The sequence below is a fragment of the Salvelinus fontinalis genome, chromosome 4, assembly GCF_029448725.1.
Source record: "Salvelinus fontinalis isolate EN_2023a chromosome 4, ASM2944872v1, whole genome shotgun sequence".
NCBI lineage: Eukaryota > Metazoa > Chordata > Actinopteri > Salmoniformes > Salmonidae > Salvelinus > Salvelinus fontinalis.
This window is the reverse complement of record NC_074668.1, coordinates 32,699,409-32,724,711: the sequence shown is the minus strand read 5'-3', so window position 1 is coordinate 32,724,711 and position 25,303 is coordinate 32,699,409. Positions and strand designations below refer to the sequence as shown.

Genomic DNA, 25,303 nt, shown 5'->3' with positions numbered 1-25,303 from the left:
ATAGTTGCTCTCCATTTGCAGAAGGTATACTTACTTGAGCCCCTGATTCTTGTTAGAGCCCTTATTCACTGAATATAACAAATGTGCACACTTTTGATATTGGTGGGCAATGTGAATGATGAAACTCATGTTTGTTCTCTCTTAACAATTGACCTAATTTATTTTTCTTCTGATGCCAATAAAGTCACAAGATCCCATTGCATATTTGTACCCATTTTTGATTAGAGAACATAATTCATTAGTCATCTAATACGCATCACTGTAATAATGAGATGGCCTCTTGAATACTCACCCTGACCTACTGTTTGACTGCATTCCACTGTGTGAATACATTCTTGTTTGTGTGTTATCCAAGCTAATAGTTGTAGAGAAGCTGCCTGTCCTTTAGGTTTATCAGATAGTCATTCTGTAAAGAAAGGGATGCCTATCTGGTAAGTGTCTGATGATTGATTTCATCAGTGGTTATGTGACCATAGCATCATAATTGTCCTTGCAGAACATACCAAACTGAATTTTGTTTGTACTTGTTCATTGGTGTTTATAATCATATTGGCTAGACACCCTGACTTTAAAAAACAACAAATGGCTCAATCCTGGCTTTGTCATTGGGTTAATCTGTCGTCCACACCACAGCGCCTTGCTTGGCTTTGGCCACCTTTGATATACTATGGCCTGTATAGTAGTAGTGTTATAAAGCACAGTAGGTTGTGTTGTGATTAATGAATACTTTACCGGCCTGCCACTTTTAAAAAACCCAATTGTAACAGGAATTACCTGATAGGAATCGAGTTGAACTCCAGTCCGGATAATTGTTTCCATCCCAAGGAGTTGAGGTTGAGGAGATAAGGATGTTTTTGTAGCATGACTGTTTCAAACCCCACGCAGTTACTGTGAGCATTATGCGGTCCAGGGTTTACTCCCCTATAGTGAGAGAGAGTCCAGGATTTATTCTTCTAGAGCGAGAGAGAGACTCTACATCTAAATGTATCTCTCTTTATAGTTAAGATTCTGTCTCTCACACTCACTCTCTATCTGGTCTGTCTGTCTCTCACTCACTATTTCTTTGACCCTCTCTCAGCCCATCTTCTCTGTCTGCCCTCCCTCCGTCTGCCCGTCTGTGTCTGTCTGTCTGTCTGTCTCTCTCAATTTGATTCTCTCTCTCGCTCTGTTATGTCTCTAAATCTCTGTCACTGTCTATCTCACTCACTATTTTTCTCTGTCTCTCAGTCTGTCCCTCTCTCTGCCCCCCTCTTTTTCACAATTTGACAAAAGTGAGAAGGATCATGGAAACCTTGTCATTTATTTCAGTTGTACAGTCATATGTTTAGTGAAAGGTTTGTAGAGGTACACATTGTTAGAATTCATAATGACTTAGTTCATGACAATATTCAAGATTCTTTTTTGGAATCACATCACTCTCATTCACTGCTTCGTCATCACACAATAAATAAGTTATGAGCTGCATGAGATGCAAGGAATTGTTACTAGATCTTATGGGTCAAAGCAATGTCTGTCGTCAGTGACTTAGGGCAGAGATGCAGATTGTTCTGCTGTGTGTACGAAGTACAATGAGGATGTATTTGGCTGTATGTCAGTACACCTGATGTGGGTACATTTTGTGTGGCTGATGTTACAAAGAGTCTTAGCTTTTCATAGGTTGACATTGGTAGTCCTTGACTTATATTCATAATTGACTGTTTATTGCAAACAATATCTTTAGTTACATATAACTTTTTATAAAATATGTACAGTATCAGTCAAAAGTTTGAACACGGCTACTCATTCAAGGGTTTTTCTTTATTTTTACTATTTTCTACATTGTAGAATAATAGTGAAGACATCAAAACTATGAAATAACACATATGGAATCATGTAGTAACCAAAAAAAGGTTGAACAAATCAAAATATATTTTATATTTGAGATTCTTCAAAGTAGCCACCCTTGATGACAGCTTTTGCACACTGTTGGCATTCTTTCAACCAGCTTCACGAGGTAGTCACTTGGAATGCATTTCAATTAACAGGTGTGCCCTGTTAAAAGTACATTTGTGGAATTTCTATCCTTCTACATGCGTTTGAGCCAATCAGTTGTGTTGTGACAAGATAGGGGTGGTATTCAGAAGATAGCCCTATTTGTTAAAGACCAAGTCCATAATATGGCAAGATCAGCTCAAAAAAGCAAAGAGAAATGACAGCACATCGTTACTTTAAGACATGAAGGTCAGTCAATGCGGAACATTTCAAGAACTTCGAAAGTTTTTTCAAGTGCAGTCGCAAAAACCATCAAGTGCTATGATGAAACTGGCTCTCATGAGGACCGCCACAGGAAAGGAAGACCCAGAGTTACCTCTGCTGCAGCATCGGAAATTGCAGCCCAAATAAATGCTTCACAGAGTTCAAGTAACAGACACATCTCAACATCAACTGTTCAGAGGAGACTGTGTGAATCAGGCCTTCATGGTCGAATTGCTGCAAAGAAACCACTACTAAAGGACACCAATAAAACCACTACTAAAGGACACTTGCTTAGGCCAAGAAACACGAGCAAGGGACATTAGACCGTTTGAAATCTGTCATTTGCTCTGAGTCCAAATTTGAGATTTTTGGTTCCAACCGCCGTGTCTTTGTGAGATACAGAGTAGGTGAACGGATGATCTCCGCATGTGTGGTTCCCACCGTGAAGCATGGAGGAGGAGGTGTGATGGTGTGGGGGTGCTTTACTGGTGACACGTGATTTATTTAGAATTCATGGCACACTTAACCAGCATGGCTACCACAGCATTCTGCAGCAATACACCATCCCATCTGGCTTGCAGTTAGTGGGACTATCATTTATTTTTCAACAGAACAATGACCCAACCCATCTACAGGCTATGTAAGAGCTATTTGGACAAGAAGGAGAGAGATGGAGTGCTGCATCAGATGACCTGGCCTCCACAATCACCCGACCTCAACCCAATTGAGATGGTTTGGGATGAGTTGGACCACAGAGTGAAGTAAAGGCAGCCAACAAGCGCTCAGCATATGTGGGAACTCCGTCAAGACTGTTGAAAAAAAAAGCATTCCAGGTGAAGCTGGTTGAGAGAATGCCAAGAGTGTGTAAAGCTGTCATCAATGCAAAGGGTGGCTACTATGCATTTATTTTGATTTGTTTAACACTTTTTTGGTTACTACATGATTCCATATGTGTTATTTCATAGTTATGATGTCTTCACTATTATTATAGAATATAGACAATAGTACAAATAAAGAAAAACTTTTAAATGAGTAGGTGTGTCCAAACTCTTGACTGGTACTGTATGTTAATGGATCTGGTTATTACCAGTGTTATTTAGGCTGATCACTTGATAAGAACACTTATATTTCAAGTGCAGTTAATTAGGTTGATTTGGCAGTGAAGAGGTTAATGACATGAACACTGAATAGAAAATGTGTTGCTACACTATGGACATAACTGGAGAGTAAAGACATATAACATGATATTCCTGTGTTAAGTTGACAAGTTTTGCATGTACAGATAGTGAGGATATAATAAATAAATAACTTTGCATTAGATAATGTACACCATTTATTCTGATTGCCCACTTTAGACCAGAGGCCACACACATTGTGCATGAATGTCTACGGTGTATTACTGTTACACATCTGCAATCATTCCTGGTTGTAAAGAAATAGTTTATCTTATTGTACACAGTATGCTGTGAGCGTGTTGGTGGCAGACAATGACAGGATACCTCAGTTCATGATGATGATTTAATGCTGGGTTTCAGTGAACAGTCTTCCTCAGGGTGCTGTGTTGACACAGTTAGTCTTCAAGTCTTGTGATCTGGACCTTTAAACTGGTGCCGCTCCCAAACATCCAGGCCAGCCAAACCAAACTGCCCAGTTCAGTTCTCCTCCTCAGGGTCTTGTAAATCTTCCTTGCTCATATTCACCAGGGCCAGTGCATCTGCATTATTAGGTTGTTCTTTGTGCAGCATCATCTCAGCCATTCCAATCTCTGCTCAGTCAGTTGTGAAAGTCACTGCTGGGGTCGGCCTTTTGTTGTTTTGAATTTCTTCAGATTCGTTTCCAAATCTTTCACCCATCCTTTTCCTGTAATGTGAAACTGAGTGAATAAGGATAAATTAGAATTTTTGGGCTTACTGTATTGAGTCATATTCCTGTCATTTTTCATATTCTGAGACACTGTCCTATTCCAGACTTTGTTAAAGCCTATGATTCACTGAGAACTAAGAATGTCATTTTGGTTAATGAGAATTTATTTAGAGGAATGTTGATGCCCTATTAGACAAAATATACTAACAGTGGTGGGCCGTCAGGGCCAGCAAGGCCTTCTCTGCTGGCCTAAACATCATCAGAATATATATATATTTTTTTTAAATATATTTTCCCACAAATATGTATTAAATTATTCCCCAGAGTAAGAGTTATACTCTTCATTTCATAGCTTTCCTCTTGGTTGCACTGCTTCCAGCCCCAGGTTGAGATTTGGAGGACTGGTCTTTATGTTAAATCTTTTATCCAATCATATTCAGCCATCATGTGTTGCCAGGGGTCTAAAATCTGCCCTCAGGCCTTCAGAATCAACAGTGCGGGCGCTTGTAGCTTAAAGTGAATGGAAATGAAAATTTAGTGTCAACCAATCAGCTTTAGAGTTGGCTATTGTACGCCTGCTGGCTGGCTCCAGTGTTACACAGGAGCCAGCTAGCAGGCGTAGTGCGTGCACGTCTTTTGATTGGATTACCAATATTGAGAGGCAGGTCCTATGGGCAGGTCTATGCAGAACTAGCAAACTGAATCTGATAAACAAATTAATTTGCGTACTACTAAGCTGTTTTTTCAATCCACAATGGCGGAAGGAGGAGAAGATATCGATTTGGTCGAGAATATAATTATAACGCCATTCTCAAGACGAACTTTTCAAGAAAAGTTAGACATTGTAAGGAGAGGTCGCCCGACGCCGACGTCTACATGTATAGTGTCTAGAGCCATGGCATCATACTGATGGAAGTAAGAGGTTGATTAATTCGGGTGGGACTGTGTAGGACCTCATTGAAGGCCCAGGCCCCAGGCACGCCACTGTATACTAAGCATAATTTACTGTAATGGTTATAAAAAAGAGCAATTCAGAACCATCAGAAAGTGGTTCTTGTAAGCAATGGTGAAATATTGGCTATACCTCAGAATACATTACAAAATAAATTACATTTCAAAGTTTAGTATAAATATGACTGATTTACACTGACCCCCTAAAATAATACAATTGGTTTTGTTTTTCCTGCCTTGGGGAAGATGAAAACATTTTTACATTGATATGACAACTTTTTGGGAAATGTATATATATTTTTGAAATAATGGAATTGGAATTCTTAACATTGAGATCCAACCCTGAAATCGATCCAACCGTCTTATGTGTCACTTGTGATTTAAATTTGCTTTGCAATATCAGACTTGTTGTTTATCCCATCGTCCCATGAAATCCCAATCACATGTTGTTCTTTACTATTGAAGCATCTAGACAAGAAGGCCAACTGTCTCATCAGGAGATGATTTGTTTGTTTGACTTGGCACATGCACATTGGGAGAGATGACTCTAACATGGTGGAAGGAGGTTGAAATGTGTAACCCACATTACCATATTGAACATTATGTGATTAGGGTTCACTTCAGACTGGGGAACAATAACAGTTTGTTTTACTGCTTATTTGATTTTGAGCTTTTGAATGCGTCTATCCTGATTGATTAATGCCCTTCCTATTCCCATCAATCACTTCATGGTAGTGTGTACTCTACGGTTTCTCTTTCCCACAAACATACTCCCTGCTCAACCAATCCTTTTATCAAAATGCCAGACATTCTGATCCTATCAACTTTACAGTACATGTCTACACAGGAAAATATAAACAATGCCCACCATTGCTTTGTTGGAGAAATCTAGAGAAGTACCCTCATGCCTTATACAGCAAGTATTGTACTTTCACGTGGACTTCTGAGGGAAAGAATTGCCTGTGTAGTTTAAAACTTTGTTAAAAATTAGCTTTCGCTCCATCCCAAAGTCTCATGCAGAGACATCCATCATTTGAGTGAAGTGTATTTTCTTTTACAGTACCTGTCAACAGGGTAAAGTGTACTTTGTGTTCAGAAAGTGAGGTATGGCCCTTGGGAGGTTTGGGGCCAAAGGGATTATTTTGCAATCCTGTCCACTATAGTGGAAGTGCCAAATATGTTGATTCCAATGATTGATGGCATTAAAATATTTCAATCAAGTTGTTTGCAGTTTCTTAAGAACGACCTGGAGCACATACGGTTCCTTACCATTAAGAACCTTCGAACGCGTAAGTTGGAAAGAAACAATCGATGAGATAAAGTTAATTTAAATTACTTGCCATTTTTTTTAAACTTTACTCAGCTGTAGACAGTGAAGTAAAACTTTGGCTTAACATTTGGTTTTGTCCCATAGTGAACTGCTTACTCAACTCCCACCATTTTCTTCTTGATGCTTTAGATGTAGGATTTGATCAGATACTCACATTACCATGCTCCTCTTATCCTGTTCCTCATTTTTATGCTCCCCGAGGTTTGATCCCATCCTAATCCAACAAAAGACTCCTAATCTATATTGTGCAGGTCTCAGTTATTGTCAGTGCTCACATATTAAAAGGGTAATGCTTGGTCTGTCATGGTCGACTGCACATTAAAAGAGCTCTTTTGCAATGGCCTCTCTTAGAACGGCATTAACATTTTGCAGTTGTTCTTTGTATAGAATCCTGACCATACTTTTGATATACAATACTTGTCACTCGCTGTAATCTGAAAAAAGTGACCATTGTGTTACAGATTGTACAATGTAATTTATTTGAGACAGAATGGAAAGGCTTAGCCTTAGTGAATTCATCTGTCAGCAGATCAATTTCCTGTTTCACTAGTTGTTTTTTGTGACTATCCTGCATGCCTGTAGTATAACTGGAATGTCTGTACAGTGTATTTCATGCAGCATTGATCCTGTCATGAGAAAAATCAATGAATATATGTACTGTTATGACTAGCCTTTCTAAACATTGACTGTACTTACAATGGCATTTTACAGTTGATAATGCTGTTTAACTGACAAATGATCTAAAACAGAGTACAATGTATTTGTTTATTCATATCAATACACTGCTGCATTCTAGTCTCCAGGAGCAGGGATGTAGACTTCACACTTAGCTGTGTGGCATTACACACTCAGCATGCAGTTCTATTAAAGGACTCAAGCATCACAAATGTCTGTTCATAATAGTTCTGGTGGCACCTAAAGTGTGTATAAATGTTTTACTCAGTCATTTGGAGTAATAAGCCAATTTTGGCAGGTGCTCTGAGTCACTCAGTATATTAGGCAGGCCTGCAGATGGACATATTTCCACCGCCTCTAAGCTTCGTGGATTCTATCCAAAAGCTATTTCTTGCCTGATATAGTTGCCATGCCAAACAAATGGAAGCTGAAACAACAACAGAATTTCAGAGGGGTAAAAGTGTAACGTGTCTGAGCAATTCAATTTGCTTTGAACATAAGCATTTGAGAGTTGTGTCTGAGTTCACACTGCCACAACATGTTGGCGTTCATTACTTGTTGTGATGCCTCGTGAGTGCTATTTCACGAAAGCCATTACTGAACTGAATATAGGTGCTGCACAGAAACTTCTTAACCTAGGAGTTCTGTGGATTTCATGTGATATTGTCACGCCCTGACATTAGAGACACTTTTTATGTCTCTAGTTGGTTTGGTCAGGGTGTGAGTTGGGGTGAGCATTCTATGCTTTGTTTTCTATGTTTCTTTATTTCTATGTTTTGGCCGGGTATGGTTCTCAATCAGGGACAGCTGTCTATCGTTGTCTCTGATTGGGAATAATACTTAGGTAGCCCTTTTTCCCTCCTTTCAGTGTGGGTAGTTAACTTTGTTTGTGGCACTATAGCCCTGTAAGCTTCACGGTTGTTTCTTTCTTTCGTTTGTTGTTTTGTTGGCGACATTTTAAATAAAAAGGAAATGGACGCTCACCACGCTGCACTTTGGTCCACTTATTTTGACGGCCGTGACAGATATCCATGTGATGTGAATTCTAGGAATCTTTCATCTGCTGTATTTTGGGAGGGGGATTTGATAACCATGCCTGACACACTACATGTTTCTTTTGAGGGACGTGGTGTTTGGATAATGCCTCAGTCTCAGTTGCATGGTAGCATACAGCAAGAGTTTAGTCCATCAGCCATCAGATGGACATTACTGTTCCAGACACAGCCCACAAAGAATTTCCACAGAAAGCTGTAATAGGTTCCCCTTTTTAAAGCCCTGGTATGACTCTGTCAGATGGCAATTTAAGCCATAACCTTTTAGTGCCAGGGCAAACACAAAAGTCAGTGCCACATGATTGCTAATGATTGCAAAGCCATTATAAAACCAACCTCTCTTCTAACATGCGTTTATAGAAGCCCTGAATTGTTCATGCTTAATTAGTATGATAATCAAACATTAAATTTTTTGTGATAACAGCTTCTTTCTATTATACAGTCGTCCTCCTTTTGTCCCATGGCTGAACGGTGCTATTCTCTCAGTTAGGCTCCAGTGTTAACAAACAGCTATGCACTCTTTGCTGAATGGCTCAATTGAAGATAACAATGAAATGGTGCTCCAGAAATCAAACTTGCAATATTGATTGTGCTGGCCTTGTATAATCAAACAATATTAGGGCACATTCAAATTAAAAGTATCTTTATTTTTTTTATTAATTTCAGGCCTAAGGCTTTTTTCAAATCGAAATAAAAGCAAACCCTGCTCTAGAATTCTGAAGTTCTTCATGGCATTTAGTTCTTCATGGCATTTAGTTCTTCATGGCTGCATTTACACCTGCAGCCCAATTCTGTTATTTTGCCACTAATTGGTCTTTTGACAAATCAGATCTTTTGCCAATCATTGGGCAAAATATCAGCATTGGGCTGCCTATGTAAATACAGCCTATGTTGCTTTTTAATAATCTGTATGTTGGGAGAAGTGTTGACTAAAAATGTATCTTTATTTTTTTTCTGAAAACAAATACCCCACTGCCGTGCTTAAAGATAAGATTGACACAGAGGAATGTGTGTTCTATCACTAAGTGTTTTCCTCTCTCATTACAGTCTTATCACCTTCCCCCTGACCCATACCGAGCAGGCCACTGCAGGCCACTGCTTATGAAAGAGAATGAGTGTGTGATAACTATTACAAGAGACTGTATGTAGCGCTGCTGCACCATGAGGACTAATGCAGTAGCAGCTGTCACTCCATAGATCCCCAAACAACATTACTGTTTGTTATGAGAAATTCTGAGGACATTAACTCATTTGTTTATTTTGCTGCTATGCGTGCTAGTTAAAAGACTACTGTATGGAATTAACAATTTCCATGTCCTATTCCGTAAATGTCCTATTCCTATACTACATGATGTCCTATTCCTATACTACATGATGTCCTATTCCTATACTACATGATGTCCTATTCCTATACTAGATGATGTCCTATTCCTATACTACATGATGTCCTATTCCTATACTACATGATGTCCTATTCCTATACTACATGATGTCCTATTTCTATACTACATGATGTCCTATTCCTATACTACATGTCCTATTCCTATATTATACATGTCCTATTCCTATTCTGTACATGTCCTATTCCTGTACTACATGTCCTATTCCTATACTACATGTCCTATTCCGTACTTGTCCTATTCCTATACTACATTTGAGAGAATAAATAATTACCACAGAACGGCCCATGTGGCATCGACTTTGTCAAGAACAATGTATAAGCAGTCATTTGTACAAAGCTAAGACTATTCCCTATTTAGGGCTGTTTGTCATGCACTTTAATAAGAATAGTTATTCATTGTTAGTATTGTCCCACTGATGTTTCAAAGACCTCTCAACCATTATGAGACTGTCTGAGGTCAATACAAGCCCAGACAAACGATCACCCGGCTCCGAGTTGGGGCCAGCCCTATCTAACCTGACATGTCCTCTATTCTTCTATCTAAAGTTTGTGCTGACATCACTCTTTGATCCCCGCTGTTGTCCCCTGCCTGTGTTCCAAGGGGTTGGGGAATAACGCTGCCTAACTCTTCCTGCTCATTTTCCCTCTCTCACACACACACACACACATATATATATATATATATATATATATATATATATATATATATATATACAGTCCTACCTGTTTCATTGTTTCTATTCTGTCTGCAGTGTGTTTGACACTTCTGTGACCATCACACACACGAAACAGACTGAAATGAATGAGGAGCACATGGTGTCTGACTATCCTGCCAAATCAAGTCCTAATCATGAATAATATCCTCTCAACCTGCCTCTGATCTGTGGGAGTGTCCAGAGATAGCCCTGTCTGATCACAACCTGCAGCAGACACAGACCATTGATTCATGCCGTGTCCTAGCCCAGTGGTTCCCAACCTTTTTCAGTTACTGTACCACCAACTGAATTCTGCTCTGTCTGGAGTACCTTTGAAGTAACCCTCATGTGCAATTTACCAGTAGGCCTATGGTCTCACGAGTCTTCTCAAGTGCCCCCTGTGGATAGGACAGGTACCCTCAGGGGTTCTAGTACCCCGGTTGGGAATCACTGTCCTAGCCTAACCACAGATCCCTGATTCATGCCGTGTCTTAGCTTAGCAGCCCTGCCTGCCGAGGTAATATGGTGCACACGCTTTATCATCCACATTCGATATACTGTCATAGCCACGGCCCGGTTTGTCTGAGACACATTGATCTTACTGACCTTATCAAATCTATCGCAAAGCATTGCAGTGCCGGTGTGAGTAGTATTACACTGAGCTATAGCCTTCTTTCTCAGGCTCTGCTCCTTTTAAGGAATACTTTTATATGCTCTTAAAATGTCTCCCATGTTCCTGCCCAATTTATTGGATCTATCTGTAAAAGACCTCCGAGATTGGTGTCACGCCCTGGCCTTAGTATTATTTGTTTTATTTATTATTTTAGTTAGGTCAGGGTGTGACATGGGGTATGTGTGTATTTTGGGGTATTATATGGTAGAGGGGGTGTTGGTTGTAGTTTATGGTTTTGTGTTGAGTGTATGTGTCTAGCTGTGTCTATGTTGGGTGTAGTTGTCTAGGGAAGTCTATGGTTGCCGGAATGGGTTCTCAATTAGAGACAGCTGATTTCGGTTGTCTCTAATTGGGAGCCATATTTAAGGCTGCCATAGGCTTTAGCTGTTGTGGGTCATTGTTTATGTATATGTCGACGTAAGTAGTTTGTGTGTGCACTTACGTTTGAAGTTTTCACGATCGTTTGTTGTTTTTGTTAGTGTTGTATAAGTGTTTGGTGATCATCTTCGTCGTTATAATTAAAGAAGATGTATTCAAATCATGTTGCGCCTTGGTCCTCTCGTTCATGTCAACGCAATCGTGACAGAATGACCCACCAATCTATGACCAAGCAACATGACCAGCGGCAACAGGATCAAGGCATTAAGGACTCATGGACATGGGAGGAGATTTTAGATGGTAAGGGACCTTGGGCGCAACCGGGAGAATATCGCCTCCCTCGTGAAGAGCTGGAGGCAGCGAAAGCCGAGAGGAGGCGATATGAGGAGGCAGCATGGAGGCAAGGCTGGAGACCCGCGAGTACTACCCAAAAATTTCTTGGGGGGGGGGCTAAGAGGTAGTGGGCCGAGGGCAGGTAGGAGACCTGCGCCCACTTCCCAGGCTAACCGTGGAGAGCGGGAGTACGGGCGGACACCGTGTTACGCAGTAGAGCGCACGGTGTCTCCTGTACGTGTTCATAGCCCGGTGCGGGTTATTCCACCTTCCCGCACTGGTAGGGCTAGATTGGGCATTGAGCCAGGTGCCATGATACTGGCTCAACGTGTCTGGTCTCCAGTGCGTCTCCTCGGGCCGGTATACATCGCACCAGCCTTACGCATGGTGTCCCCGGTTCACCTACATAGCCCGGTGCGGGTTATTCCACCTTCCCGCACTGGTCGGGCGACGGGGAGCATTCAACCAGGTAAGGTTGGGCAGGCTCGGTGTTCAAGGGAACCAGTACGCCTGCACGGTCCGGTATTTCCGGCGCCACCTCCCCGCCCCAGTTCAGTTCCACCAGTGCCTACACCACGTAACAGGCTTCCAGTGTGTCTCCAGAGCCCTGTTCCTCCTCCACGCACTCGTCCTATGGTGCGTGTCTCCAGCCCGGTACCACCAATTCCGGCACCACGCACTAAGCCTCTTGTGCGTCTCCAGAGTCCTGTGCATCCTGTTGCTGCTCCCCGCACTAGCCCTGAGATGCGTGTCCCCAGTCCGGTACCACCAGTTCCGGCCCCACGCACTAGGCCTAATGTGCGTCCCCAGGGTCCAGTATGCCCTGTTCCTTCTCCCCGCACTAGCCTGAAAGTGCGTGCCTTTAGCCCGGTGCCTCCAGTTCCGGCACCACGCACCAGGCCTACAGTGCGCCTCATCCGGCCAGAGCCATCCGTCTCCCCAGCGCCGTCTGAGCCATCCGTCTCCCCAGCGCCGTCTGAGCCATCCGTCTCCCCAGCGCCGTCTGAGCCATCCGTCTCCCCAGCGCCGTCTGAGCCATCCGTCTCCCCAGCGCCGTCTGAGCCATCCGTCTCCCCAGCGCCGTCTGAGCCATCCGTCTCCCCAGCGCCGTCTGAGCCATCCGTCTGCCCAGAGCCATTAGAGCCGCCCGTCTGTCCCGAGCCGTCAGAGCCATTAGTCAGTCAGGAGCCGCTAGAGCCATTCGTCAGTCAGGATCTGCCGGAGCCGCCAACCAGACAGGATCTGCCAGAGCCGTCAGCCAGCCATGAGCGTCCAAATCTGTCAGCCAGCCATGAGCGTCCAGATCCGTCTGCCAGCCATGAGAAGCCGGATCCGTCAGCTAGCCATGAGCAGCCAGATCTGTCAGCCAGCCATGAGCCGTCCAACCAGGATCCGCCGGAGCCGTCATCCAGCCAGGATCTGCCCATTATCCTGGTGCTGCCCCTTATCCTGGTGCTGCCCCTTATCCTGGTGCTGCCCCTTATCCTGGTGCTGCCCCTTATCCTGGTGCTGCCCCTTATCCTGGTGCTGCCCCTTATCCTGGTGCTGCCCCTTATCCCGGTGCTGCCCCTTATGACTATGGTGGGGTGGGGACCACGACCAGTGCCGGAGCCGCCGCCGTGGAAGGAAGCCCACCCAGACCCTCCCCTAGACTATGTGCTGGTGCGTCTGGAGTTCGCACCTTAAGGGGGGGGTTATGTCACGCCCTGGCCTTAGTATTATTTGTTTTATTTATTATTTTAGTTAGGTCAGGATGTGACATGGGGTATGTGTGTATTTTGGGGTATTATATGGTAGAGGGGGTGTTGGTTGTAGTTTATGGTTTTGTGTTGAGTGTATGTGTCTAGCTGTGTCTATGTTGGGTGTAGTTGTCTAGGGAAGTCTATGGTGGCCGGAATGGGTTCTCAATTAGAGACAGCTGATTTCGGTTGTCTCTAATTGGAAGCCATATTTAAGGCTGCCATAGGCTTTAGCTGTTGTGGGTCATTGTTTATGTATATGTATATGTCGACGTAAGTAGTTTGTGTGTGCACTTACGTTTGAAGTTTTCACGATCGTTTGTTGTTTTTGTTAGTGTTGTATAAGTGTTTGGTGATCCTCTTCGTCGTTATAATTAAAGAAGATGTATTCAAATCATGTTGCGCCTTGGTCCTCTCGTTCATGTCAACGCGATCGTGACAATTGGCAGCATAAAAAAAGCGTCTGCTAAATAACATGTATCGAGAAACAAATGTGACGATGCAAATGAACTGTTTGGATAAATAAAATTGTAATTGCATGTCACCAGCCTATACATATTAGTAGACAATCATCTGCTCCGGAGCTTTTGAAGTAATCTTTAGATCCAGTAGTGCATGTGTGAGAAGAAAGTGCATTCATAACGAGTCCTAACTGCCCCCAAACCCCCGCTGGAGATCAGTAAAGATAACATAGCCCACTACCCTTCAACTGATGCAGACAGCCATGAGTGCCCGCACTTGCTATGTGTTACACCCACCTCACTCTCCCTGCCTCCTTCCCTGTGTTTGTGCTTTTATTTGCAGATTGGGGACAGGTGGAGCTGATTGGGTCGTTAAGGTGACAAGTTGCACCTAGGTTTGGGATCAACTAGGAGATAAAAGTTCCTGGTGGCCAGTCTTGGCTCTCTCTCTCCACAAGCACCATTTTGTTTTGTGATCTGGTTGATCATGTTTTGGGATTAGGTGCACCCTTCAACACTTACACACATTTTACCTTCATCCATGCATCTCCATTACATCCCTCACATGCCTACTTTCACACTTCACAGGTTAGTTTTCCTTTGTAGTTTTATACTTTGTTATTTAATAAATATTTTTTGTTACTCAACTGCCAATGTGTGGACTCCCTTGCTTGTCACCATCTAAGAGCCAGGTTGTGACATATGGTTGAAGTTGTTAGAGGGAATTGGTAGTCATTAAAAAGGAAACCTGATCCCAGCATCTGTATAGTGTATGGAGTGACTCTGCAAATTGGATTGGTTTGGTAAGACATGTTTAGCAGTCCAACTGTAACCAAACCGTGTGCTCCCTTCGCCTACTTGTCTTGTAAATAGCGTCTCCCAGTGAGTGGAAGTCTTGTGGCCCAGTGATAAAGCTTTATCAGCTGCGGGTGGTGTTGGACAGGCTGCAGAGGGGCCCCAGCAGAGGCATACAAACCGCTAAACTATTGGGAAGCTTCTCTATACATGCTAAACATTGCTAAACATGATGCTAAACATGATGCTAAACATGATGCTCTGCATGAGACATTCACACTTTCATTTGGTACAGTTTGGACATACTTTACTGTTGTGTATTTTTATAATTCAGTGCCTTTTTCATCAAAGATGTTATATTCATGTTTTCTTAGCTATTTTAACCTTCAGGTTCTAAATTGATAATCAACTGGTAGTTAAGGTCCCACAACACAGTAAGATCTGGTGTTAAAGAGCATGGTAGCGTACAGCTACATATACAAATCAAATCAAACTTTATTTGTCATATGCGCTGAATACAAGTGTAGACCTTATCATGAAATGCTTACTTACAAGCCCTTAACCAACAGTGCAGTTCAAGAAGAAAATATTTACCAAATAAAGTAAAAAAATAATAAAAAGTAACACAAAATAACAATAACGAGGCTAAATACAGGGGGTACCGGTACAGAGTCTGTGTGCGGGGGTACAGGTTAGTTGAGGTAATTTGTACATGTAGGTAGTGGTGAAGTGACATAGATAATAATCAGCGAGTAGCAGCAGTGTACAAAACAAATGGAGGGTGGGGTGTCAATGTAAATAGTCCAGTGGCCATTTGATTAATTGGTCAGCAGTCTTATGGCTTGGGGGTAGACTTTTGGTCCTAGACTTGGTACTCTGGTACCGCTTGCCGTGCGGTAGCAGAGAAAACAGTCTGTGACTTGGGTGACTGGAGTCTCTGACAATTTTATTTCCTCTGACACCGCCTATCATATAGGTCCTGGATGGCAGGAAGTGGGCCCCAGTGATGTACTAGGCCGTATGCACTACCCTCTGTAGTGCCTTATGGTCAGATGCCGAGCAGTTGCCATACCAGGCATGATGCAACTGGTTAGGATGCTCTTGATGGTGCAGCTGTAGAACTTTTTGAGGATCTGGGGACCCATGCCAAATCTTTTCAGTCTCCTGAGGTGGAATAGGTTTTGTCGTGCCCTCTTCACGACTGTCTTGGTGTTTGGACCATGATAGTTTGTTGGTGATGTGGACACCAAGGAACTTGAAACTCTCGACCCGCTCCACTACAGCCCCATCAATGAGAATGGGGGCCTGTTTGGCCCTCCTTTTCCTGTAGTCCACGATCAGCTCCTTTGTCTTGCATCGAGGGAGAGGTTGTTGTCCTGGCACCACACTGCCAGCTCTCTGACCTTCATCCTATAGGCTGTCTCATCGTTGTCACTGATCAGGCCTACCACTGTTGTCACCAGCAAACTTAATGATGGTGTTGGAGTCGTGTTTGGCCACGCAGTTGTGGGTGAACAGGGAGTACTGGAAGGGACTAAGTACACTCCCCTGAGGGGCCCCAGTGTTGAGGATCAGCATGGCAGACGTGTTGTTGCCTACCCTTACCACCTGGGGGCGGCCCGAAAGGAAGTCCAGGATCCAGTTGCAGAGGGAGGTGTTTAGTCCCAGGGTCCTTAGCTTAGTGATGAGCTTCGTGGTCACTATGGTGTTGAACGAGCTGTATGAATAGCATTCTCACATAGATGTTCCTTTTGTCCAGGTGGGAAAGGGCAGTGTGGAGTGCGATTGAAATTGTGTCATCTGTGGATCTGTTGGGGCGGTATGCGAATTGGAGTGGGTCTAGGGTATCCGGGCGAATGCTGTTGATGTGAGCCTTGACCAGCCTTTCAAAGCACTTCATGGCTACCGACATGCTACGGGGCGGTAATCATTTAGGCAGGTTACCTTCGCTTTCTTGGGCACAGGGACTATGGTGGTCTGCTTGAAACATGTAGGTATTACAGACTTGGTCAGGGAGAGGTTGAAAATGTTAGTGAAGACACTTGCCAGTTGGTCCGCGCATGCTTCCAGTACACATCCTGGTAATCCATCTGGCCCCGCGGCTTTGTGAATGTTGACCTGTTTAAAGGTCTTGCTCACATTGGCTACCGAGAGCGTTATCACACAGTCATCCAGAACAGCTGATGCTCTTGTGCATGCTTCAGTGTTGCTTGCCTCGAAGCGAGCATAAAAGGAATTTCGCTCGTCTGGTAGGCTCGCATCACTGGGCAGCTCGCGTCTGGGTTTCAGTTTGTAGTCCGTAATAGTTTTCGAGCCCTGCCACATCCGACGAGTATCAGAGCCGGTGTAGTAGGATTCAATCTTAATCCTGTATTGACACACTGCTTGTTTGATGGTTCGTCTGAGGGCATAGCGGGATTTCTTATTAGTGTCCGGGTTAGTGTCCCTCTCCTTGAAAGACGCAGCTCTGGCCTTTAGCTCGATGCGGATGTTGCCTGAAATACATGGCTTCTGGTTGGGATATGTACGGTCACAGTGGGGACGACGTCGTCGATGCAATTATTGATGAAGCCAATGTCTGAGGTGGTATACTCTTCAATGCCATTGGATAAACACGGCTACATATACAGTTACATATACAGCTACATATACAGTTACACATACAGTTACATATACAGCTACATATACAGCTACATACAGTATACGGCTACATTTACGGCTACATATACAGCTACATATACAGTTACATATACAGCTACATATACGGCTACATATACAGCTACATATACGGCTACATATACGGTTACATATACGGTTACATATACAGCTACATATACAGCTACATATACGGCTACATATACGGCTACATATACGGTTACATATACGGCTACATATACAGCTACATATACAGCTACATATACGGCTACATATACAGCTACATATACAGCTACATATACAGTTACATATACAGCTACATATACAGTTACATATACAGCTACACATACAGTTACATATACAGCTACATATACAGCTACATACAGTATACGGCTACATTTACGGCTACATATACAGCTACATATACAGTTACATATACAGCTACATATACGGCTACATATACAGCTACATATACGGCTACATATACGGTTACATATACGGTTACATATACGGCTACATATACAGCTACATATACGGCTACATATACGGTTACATATACGGCTACATATACAGCTACATATACAGCTACATATACGGCTACATATACAGCTACATATACAGCTACATATACAGCTACATATACAGTTACATATACAGCTACACATACAGTTACATATACAGCTACATATACAGCTACATACAGTATACGGCTACATTTACGGCTACATATACAGCTACATATACAGTTACATATACAGCTACATATACGGCTACATATACAGCTACATATACGGCTACATATACAGCTACATATACAGCTACATATACAGCTACATATACAACGACAGAAGCACAAATTACTGATGTGGATTTGATATTTGTTTCTTAGAGAAAAACCATGGACATCTGATAGTAATTTGTATAAGGTTACATGAGCTGGATTCAAAGATGGATTACAGGTAACATAATATGATACCAGCAACTAGTTAATCTACAGTGTTTAAACAAATTACATTGATATTTATGGATCAAGATAATGGAAATATGCATATTACATTTCACATTATGTTACAATGTTATATTCCCACATCAGCTTATCTTTGAATATGTAAGCATTGAGTGTATTTATTTATTGTACATGGTTATGCCAAATCTATTTTAGTCGAACACAGCACCTTGATGTATTCAGAACTTATCCAAATATGGATTCTCCCTGATATTCAACATGCATGCCCAGTGAGCTCTATGAAACATGTGAGTGAAAGATTCAAAGAGATTGTTTGATTTACCAAAAACGTATCCCGTCTCCCAAAGGAATACCGCTAAAACTACAGATACGATCCTAAACATGCCCTCTGGATTGCAGCAATTCAACCCACTCCTGATGTGATTGCATTGTTCCATTTTTATTTTCATTCTTAAATAGAGATGTATTGAATGATTGACAGTACACACGCAAGCACGCACCCACACACACACACACACTTGTAAAAATGGTTATTTAACTTATGGTAGTGTATTGCAACAATATGACAGGAAAATATCAGATATCAATAGGCCTACATTGAAAAGACAAAAGGAACTAAACTAAAAATGTATAGCATCTACATAATTTCTATTCCTGTACTTTGGTTGATTTTGGCTGAACTGAAAAGCAAATATTTTCAGTTCAGAGCTTGCGTTGGTTTACAGTATGCTTGCATTTTTTTGTCATAAAACTGTCATCATTAATTCACTTTTAAAGTGATTTTCTCACTTAACTTTTTTTTCTCATTTTGATATGGGAGGGTTGAGAATTAGTCGCCTTGCAGGACAACAAAAAGCTTGTCTTTCACAGTTTTGGGGATTTCTAAACATTAAAAACGTTCCTCTCACAGTATTTGATGGTATTAGCAGAGAAATAGGGACATTTGAAGTTCAGAGTGTCCTACTTAACAAAAGATCTGTTGTGTTTTCTCAGATCATTCTTCACAGCTGTAGACCGCTAAAGATAAGAGGAGCCCTAAAGTTTAAGAAAATAATTTAATACTCACATGTCAGATCACTGATGTAATAATTTTCTCCTACTACCACAGGCATTACACATTTACACAGATTCCCAAACATACTGCCTGTCTTAACTGTGCCTGAACTGTGCTGTGGGCAATAGACCAAAACTTTCATCAGAGCTAAAATGTGCACAAGCATTTAATTTTGACCACACTGAGCACCTTACATGACTTAAGCACATGTAGACATGGACCATAGTGTCTTCTCAAGATTATCATTACAAAATCTAATAGTGCAAATGCTGAAACGGGAAAATGTGAGTTGGGTCGTTCCACAAAATGAGGGACTTTTGCACCCCTTTGATCTTTTAAGTAGACATTGTGCACCAATATTGAATTTTATATTCAATAAAGTTCCCTTTAATGACCCAGTACAGTCAAAAACTAGATTTGTTATATTTCCACACTGAGGTTGGAATTTAATGTCAGGGCTGTTTGAAGATTGGCGCTCAGTAATGTGTTGTATTGGATTTGCACCAAACATAACACTTTGTATTCAGGACATAGCATGAATTGCTTTGACACATTTTTTTGCAGTGTTACTTTAGTGGCTTATTGCAAACAGGTTGCATGTTTTTGAATATTTGTATTCTTTAACAGGCTTCCTTCTTTTCACCAATAGTGGAAAAAGTACTCAATTGTCATACTTGAGTAAAAATATAGATACCTTAATAGAAAGTCGCTAAAGTGAAAGTTACCGAGTAAAATAATATTTGAGTAAAAGTCTAAAAGTACTTGGTCCTAAATATACTTAAGTATCAACAGTAAAATGTGTACATCTTTTCAAATTCCCTATATTAAGCAAAGCAGACGGCACCATTGAATTGTTTTTAAAATATACGGATAGCCAGGGGCACACTCCATCACTCAGACATCATTAACAAACGATGCATTTGTGTTTAGTGAGTGCGTCAGATCAGAGGCAGTGGGGATGACCACTTATTCTCTTGATAAGTGTGTGAATTGGACCATTTTCCTGTCCTGCTAAGCATTTAAAATGTAATGAGTACTTTTGGGTGTCAAAGAAAATTTATGGAGTAAAAAGTACATAATTTTTTTAGGAATGTAGGGAAGTCAAAGTAAAAGTTGTCAAAAATAGAAATAGTAAAGTAAAATACAAATACCCCAAAAAACTACTACTTAAATAGTACTTTAAAGTATTTCTACTTACTTTACACCCCTGCTTTTCACTCAGTCAATTAAGTTAGTATTGTGGATTAACTACAATGTTGTTGATCCATCCTCAGTTTTCTCCTGTCACAGCCATTAAACTCTGTAACTGTTTTAAAGTCACCGTTGGCCTCATGGTGAAGTTCCTGAACAGTTTCCTTCCAAGTGTAATGAATAACTTCACCAGGCTCAAAGGGATATTCAATGTCTTATTTTCTTTGTTTTTATCCATCCACCAATACTGTAAGTGCCCTTCTTCGCGAGGCATTGGAAAACCGGCCTGGTCTTTGAGGTTGAATATGTGTTTGAAATTCACTGACTAAGGGACCTTACAGATAATTGTATGTGTGTGGTAAAGAGATGAGGTAGTTATTCAAAAATCATGTTAAACACTATTATTGCACACAGAGTGAGTCCATGCAACTTATTATGTGCTACTTGTTAAGTAAATGTTTACTCCTGAACTTATTTAGGCTTGCCGTAACAAAGGGGTTTAATACTTATTGACATTTAAGCTTTTAATTTGTATTAATTTGTAAACATTTCTAAACATCATTCCTCTTTGACATTATGGGGTATTGTGTGTAGGTATAGTGGATACAAAAACTACATTTAATCTATTTTAAATTCAGCTTGTAACACAAGAACATTTGGAACAAGTCAAAGGGTGTGAATACTTTCTGAAGGTACTGTATCTCAAAAGCCACTGAATTGGTGGAAAGACCCAGTTATCTGTGCAATTTAAAAAAAAAAAAAATTGTTTATAGTATTTTACTGCATGGAATGAGAAAATGTAGTGTGCAAAATTTGAAATCATAACAAGAAGAAACTTACAATAAATGTTCTGGTTCTGAGAAGTCACTGAACTGTGTGATGCCATTGGAGTGTGGGGGTCCTGGGGAAGGTTCCAAACTCTTATAGCTGCTCTGACTGCTGGCCATGCTCTCATCACCCTCAGGCGTGGCAGCAGCAGGGGGCTTCTGGAAAGAGGCCGCCCCTGCCTCAGCTGAACCCAGGAAGCAGGGACATCGTGTCCGCAGCTCCTTGTAGAAGATGTTAAATCGTGGGGTGGAAAACCAGGGGCAGCCCAGTAGGTTCTTGAAAGCAGTGCGGAACTCAGGGCTCCTGCAGTAGATGATGGGGTTGAGGCCAGAATTGATGTAGCCCAGCCAGTTGAGCAGGCGGAAGATCTCTCCAGGGGGCACATTCCTGTCAAACACGTTGATTATGTTAGCCACAAAGAAAGGCAGCCAGCAGAGGGTGAAGGTGCCCATGATAATGCCCAAGGTCTTGAGGGCCTTGTGCTCCTTGATAACCGTTAGCCGTGAAGGCCTTCGTCTGGAGCTCCTCTTGCGAGCTGAGCTGGTGCTGCTTGTGCTGCAGGAGCCTCCATAGCCCAAGGGCAGGATGTTGTTGCTGTGGTGGCTCAGCTGTTGCGTCTGCGGCACTTGGTACTCACTCTGGAAGCGCAGACGGATCTTGTCTATGAGCTGTACCTGTCGTGTGGCTATAAGGAAGACTTTGGCATAGACAAATATCATTATGAGCAAAGGGATGTAGAATGACACTACAGAGGATATAATGGCAAAGGTCCGGTTGATCAAAAAGTCACAGCAGGCAGGGTCCTGATAGCACAGCAAGGCCTTCGGGTCATCCTCTGCTCGCCAATACTGGTTCATGATGGGCACAAAGGATATCAGAGCAGACACAGTCCAAACCACACACACTATTAGCCGGGCACGCCACTTATTGAGCAGAACCTTGTGCCTGAGGGGCCTTGTAATAGCAATATAGCGGTCCACTGCAATCACGCAAAGAGTCTCAATGCTAGCCGTGACACAGAGCATGTCTACGGAGGTCCAGAGCTCACAAGAGGTGTCACTCAGCTGCCAGTTCCCCGTCAGCACTATGGTGGCCCCCAGAGGGACCACCAGGACCCCCATGATGAGGTCAGCACAGGCCAGGGACATGATGAAGATGTTAGTTATAGTCTGTAGCTGGGATGTGCGTGCTATAGCGATGATGACCAGCAGGTTGCCCACCACGATGGTCATGATGATGATCACCAGCAGTAGTAAACTCCAGGGTCCCGCTGCAGGATGATAGGGTCCTGTATTGTTGAGGAAGGGGGTCACAGTGCTGTTGACCGCATAGAGCACTGTGCTACTCAAGTTGAAATCCATCTTCATAAGCAGAGAGATACACAAAGTGAAATATATTTTTCATGTATTACGTGTAAAAAATTACATTTTGTACTAGCATTTTTAAAGTCAAACTCACAAGAATTTGGTCTCTCTATGTCACATCCTCTCACTTCTATTCATTCAAAGCAAACGTAAAACAGCTTTCATGTATCACTGGTCAGTGTCCAGATCCTCCAAACACTACCAGTGGTTTATGGATGTCTGTTTCCAAAGACCAAAAAAGGTTGGTGAGAAGTTCCTCTAATGTCGCTGACAACAACATGTTGTCTTGTCAGTGCAATGCATCCAAAATGTACAAATTAAAATAAAAAATACTTTACAATCCTTTTTGCTTATTTTGCCTTAGTTTTATACATCCATGGAGAGGATAGTGAAACAAACAACCAATTCAAGAAGTAAAGAAAAACTTTGTAAAAAGAAGGCCAACCCTTATACCTGTGAAATAAATCCAATCATACATACTGTAGTATTTGGCTGAAGCGCTTTTCGCTGTGTGTAATATGAGAGTGATGCCACACTGTCGAGAGCAAGCAGCTGTGACACTGCTGCAAGAACCACAAAAGTCCACCAAGTAGCTGCCCCTCCCTCTGAGTGTTTCTCCCTCCCTATCTCTCCACCCTTCTCTCTCTCTCGCTCTCACCGCGCTCTCTCTCTCTCTCTCTCAGAGCTGTAACCCAGAGTGCAGGTCGCCCTCAGCCTGCACTGGCTTTAATCACACCCTAGCTGAGGGAGGAGCTGTGAAGTGTGCCTGCCTGTGTGTACTGAGACACTGCTAGTCTTGGAGCAATCTGCTCATACTGTACAGTCACTACCACATACTCTATCCCCACTGGGCACACACTGGTTGAATCAACATTGTTTCCACATCATTTCAATGAAATAACGTTGAACCAATGTGAAATAGATGTTGAATTTACATATGTGCCCAGGGGATAGAATTTGAATTAAACCAATCACAGGCGATTCATGCCTGGAAAACACTCTAAGATACTCACTTTCAAAACCTAGCAGGTATCTACTAGTTAGTAGATCATTATTGTATGAGGTAAGGTTTCTTTCAGTGTGATCAAGTGCTGCAGCTTCTGGTGTTCCTTTTTAGTCTTGATGGAGCATTGCCGGAGGTTACGTGATTTTACTGCAGGTTAACCCATGACTTTGCTGACATCACCTGATAGTGCCCACGACTTGACAGACTTGTTCGTTGCTGGCCCCATTAAGATAGACAGCTCCCTTTTATTCTGTGGCCTTTAAATTATGTAACCGATGAATCACTGTCACTTGCATGCTGTACAGACCTTTTTGAGTTGCTCTATATATTGTTACAGATGGTATTGGAATTGCACAAAAAACGTACAAAAATTCACATTGTTTGTCTCACTTTCAGTCCTTCCTCATTCGCTGGAAAATTCATACCATCACTTCTAACCCCTGAGGAAAATTGATAGGTTTCTTGACTGGGCATGTGCTTCAGTTGTTTGTTGACACACTAACACAATTTGTGGTAACGTTTCTCGAACAAGTGTAGACCGCAAGTCAGGACACCCCCAGCTGAAAAGGAAACCAGTGCCCTCCCTCTGACTTAGTACACCAGCACTAAAAATAATAGATTGTTATCTTGACATGACTCACACCAGCTAGTACATTGAGGAAGAACAATCAAGCAAATGCCTGGCATGCCATCCACCTCAGATAGCCGTGGGGGTGCTATGCGGTGTTGTCATTGTAGTTCCTTCTATGGACAGTTCTCTAACAGAAGTTTCCAAATGCCTTTTACTAACTTTTACTATCTGTCACAATGATAATGTAATTTCTGTTTCTCTAATTCAATTGGGGTGAGAACAGTACTGCCCCTTGCCTTTTTGTACTCCAAAACAAAATAATGTTTACATAAATCCATTGCTAATTAGGAACTTGTTTCTAGGAAATGAAAACCGGCTTCTGACTGTTTTTTATCTTGGATAAACATTTGGATTTATGTTTGAATTATTCAAACGTTCAGAGGAATACAAAACAGAACATGAGGGACTCCTCTGCTAAAATGGTCATTAATAATGATAAGAAACATTAACTATTTACTTATGACTTTCATAGATCACGATCTTCACTGACGCAGCAGCTTAGTTTAGGTACCTTGATCAAGGACATGGCTGTAGGATCAATCCGTTGCTGATGCAGTAACTCCTTTACTGGCTGCAGGGAAAATTGGTGGTTTAAATAGACGATGTATCAAACCAGAGATCAGATGACTGGCATCTCTTCTTTTGGGATATTACGTCCTTTATGGATTCCATACCAGTAAAACAGTACTGTATGTTTATTGATTTTCCTTTATTAACCATAGTAAAAATTAAAAAAAGGTGAATTATATATGTACAGTGTATGGCTGTCTGCATCTGTACTCATTTGTTATATGGGTAATAAATGCTCTCTCTAAAGTAAATGTTCCATTAGGGTCATTCCAACAATTTGGTGCCTTTTGAGAAGTGTGGCTTTTTGATTTGACCTAATTTTAACATTCTGTCATGAAGAGCACATGTTCAACTTCATAAAAAACATGTTTATATAGTAAGTGTTTATTAAGTGCCAAATAAAGTAACAGAATTGACCGTAATAGGGTTTACCATTTAAGCTTAAATCAGCCATA

At 41.9% G+C, this 25,303-nt stretch overlaps 1 protein-coding gene across 1 annotated transcript; it reads right to left on the bottom strand.

The window, feature by feature from the left end:
• Positions 1 to 1,298: 1,298 nt before the first annotated feature.
• Positions 1,299 to 23,233, bottom strand: LOC129853566 (beta-1 adrenergic receptor-like). The gene is made up of 2 exons (XM_055919732.1): positions 21,290 to 23,233; positions 1,299 to 4,108 (listed from the first exon to the last, which is right to left on the bottom strand). Exons 1-2 carry the CDS (start codon positions 22,642 to 22,644, stop codon positions 4,081 to 4,083), a joined length of 1,383 nt encoding a protein of 460 aa, XP_055775707.1. The 5' UTR covers positions 22,645 to 23,233; the 3' UTR covers positions 1,299 to 4,080.
• Between the last annotated feature and the right edge of the window lie 2,070 nt (positions 23,234 to 25,303).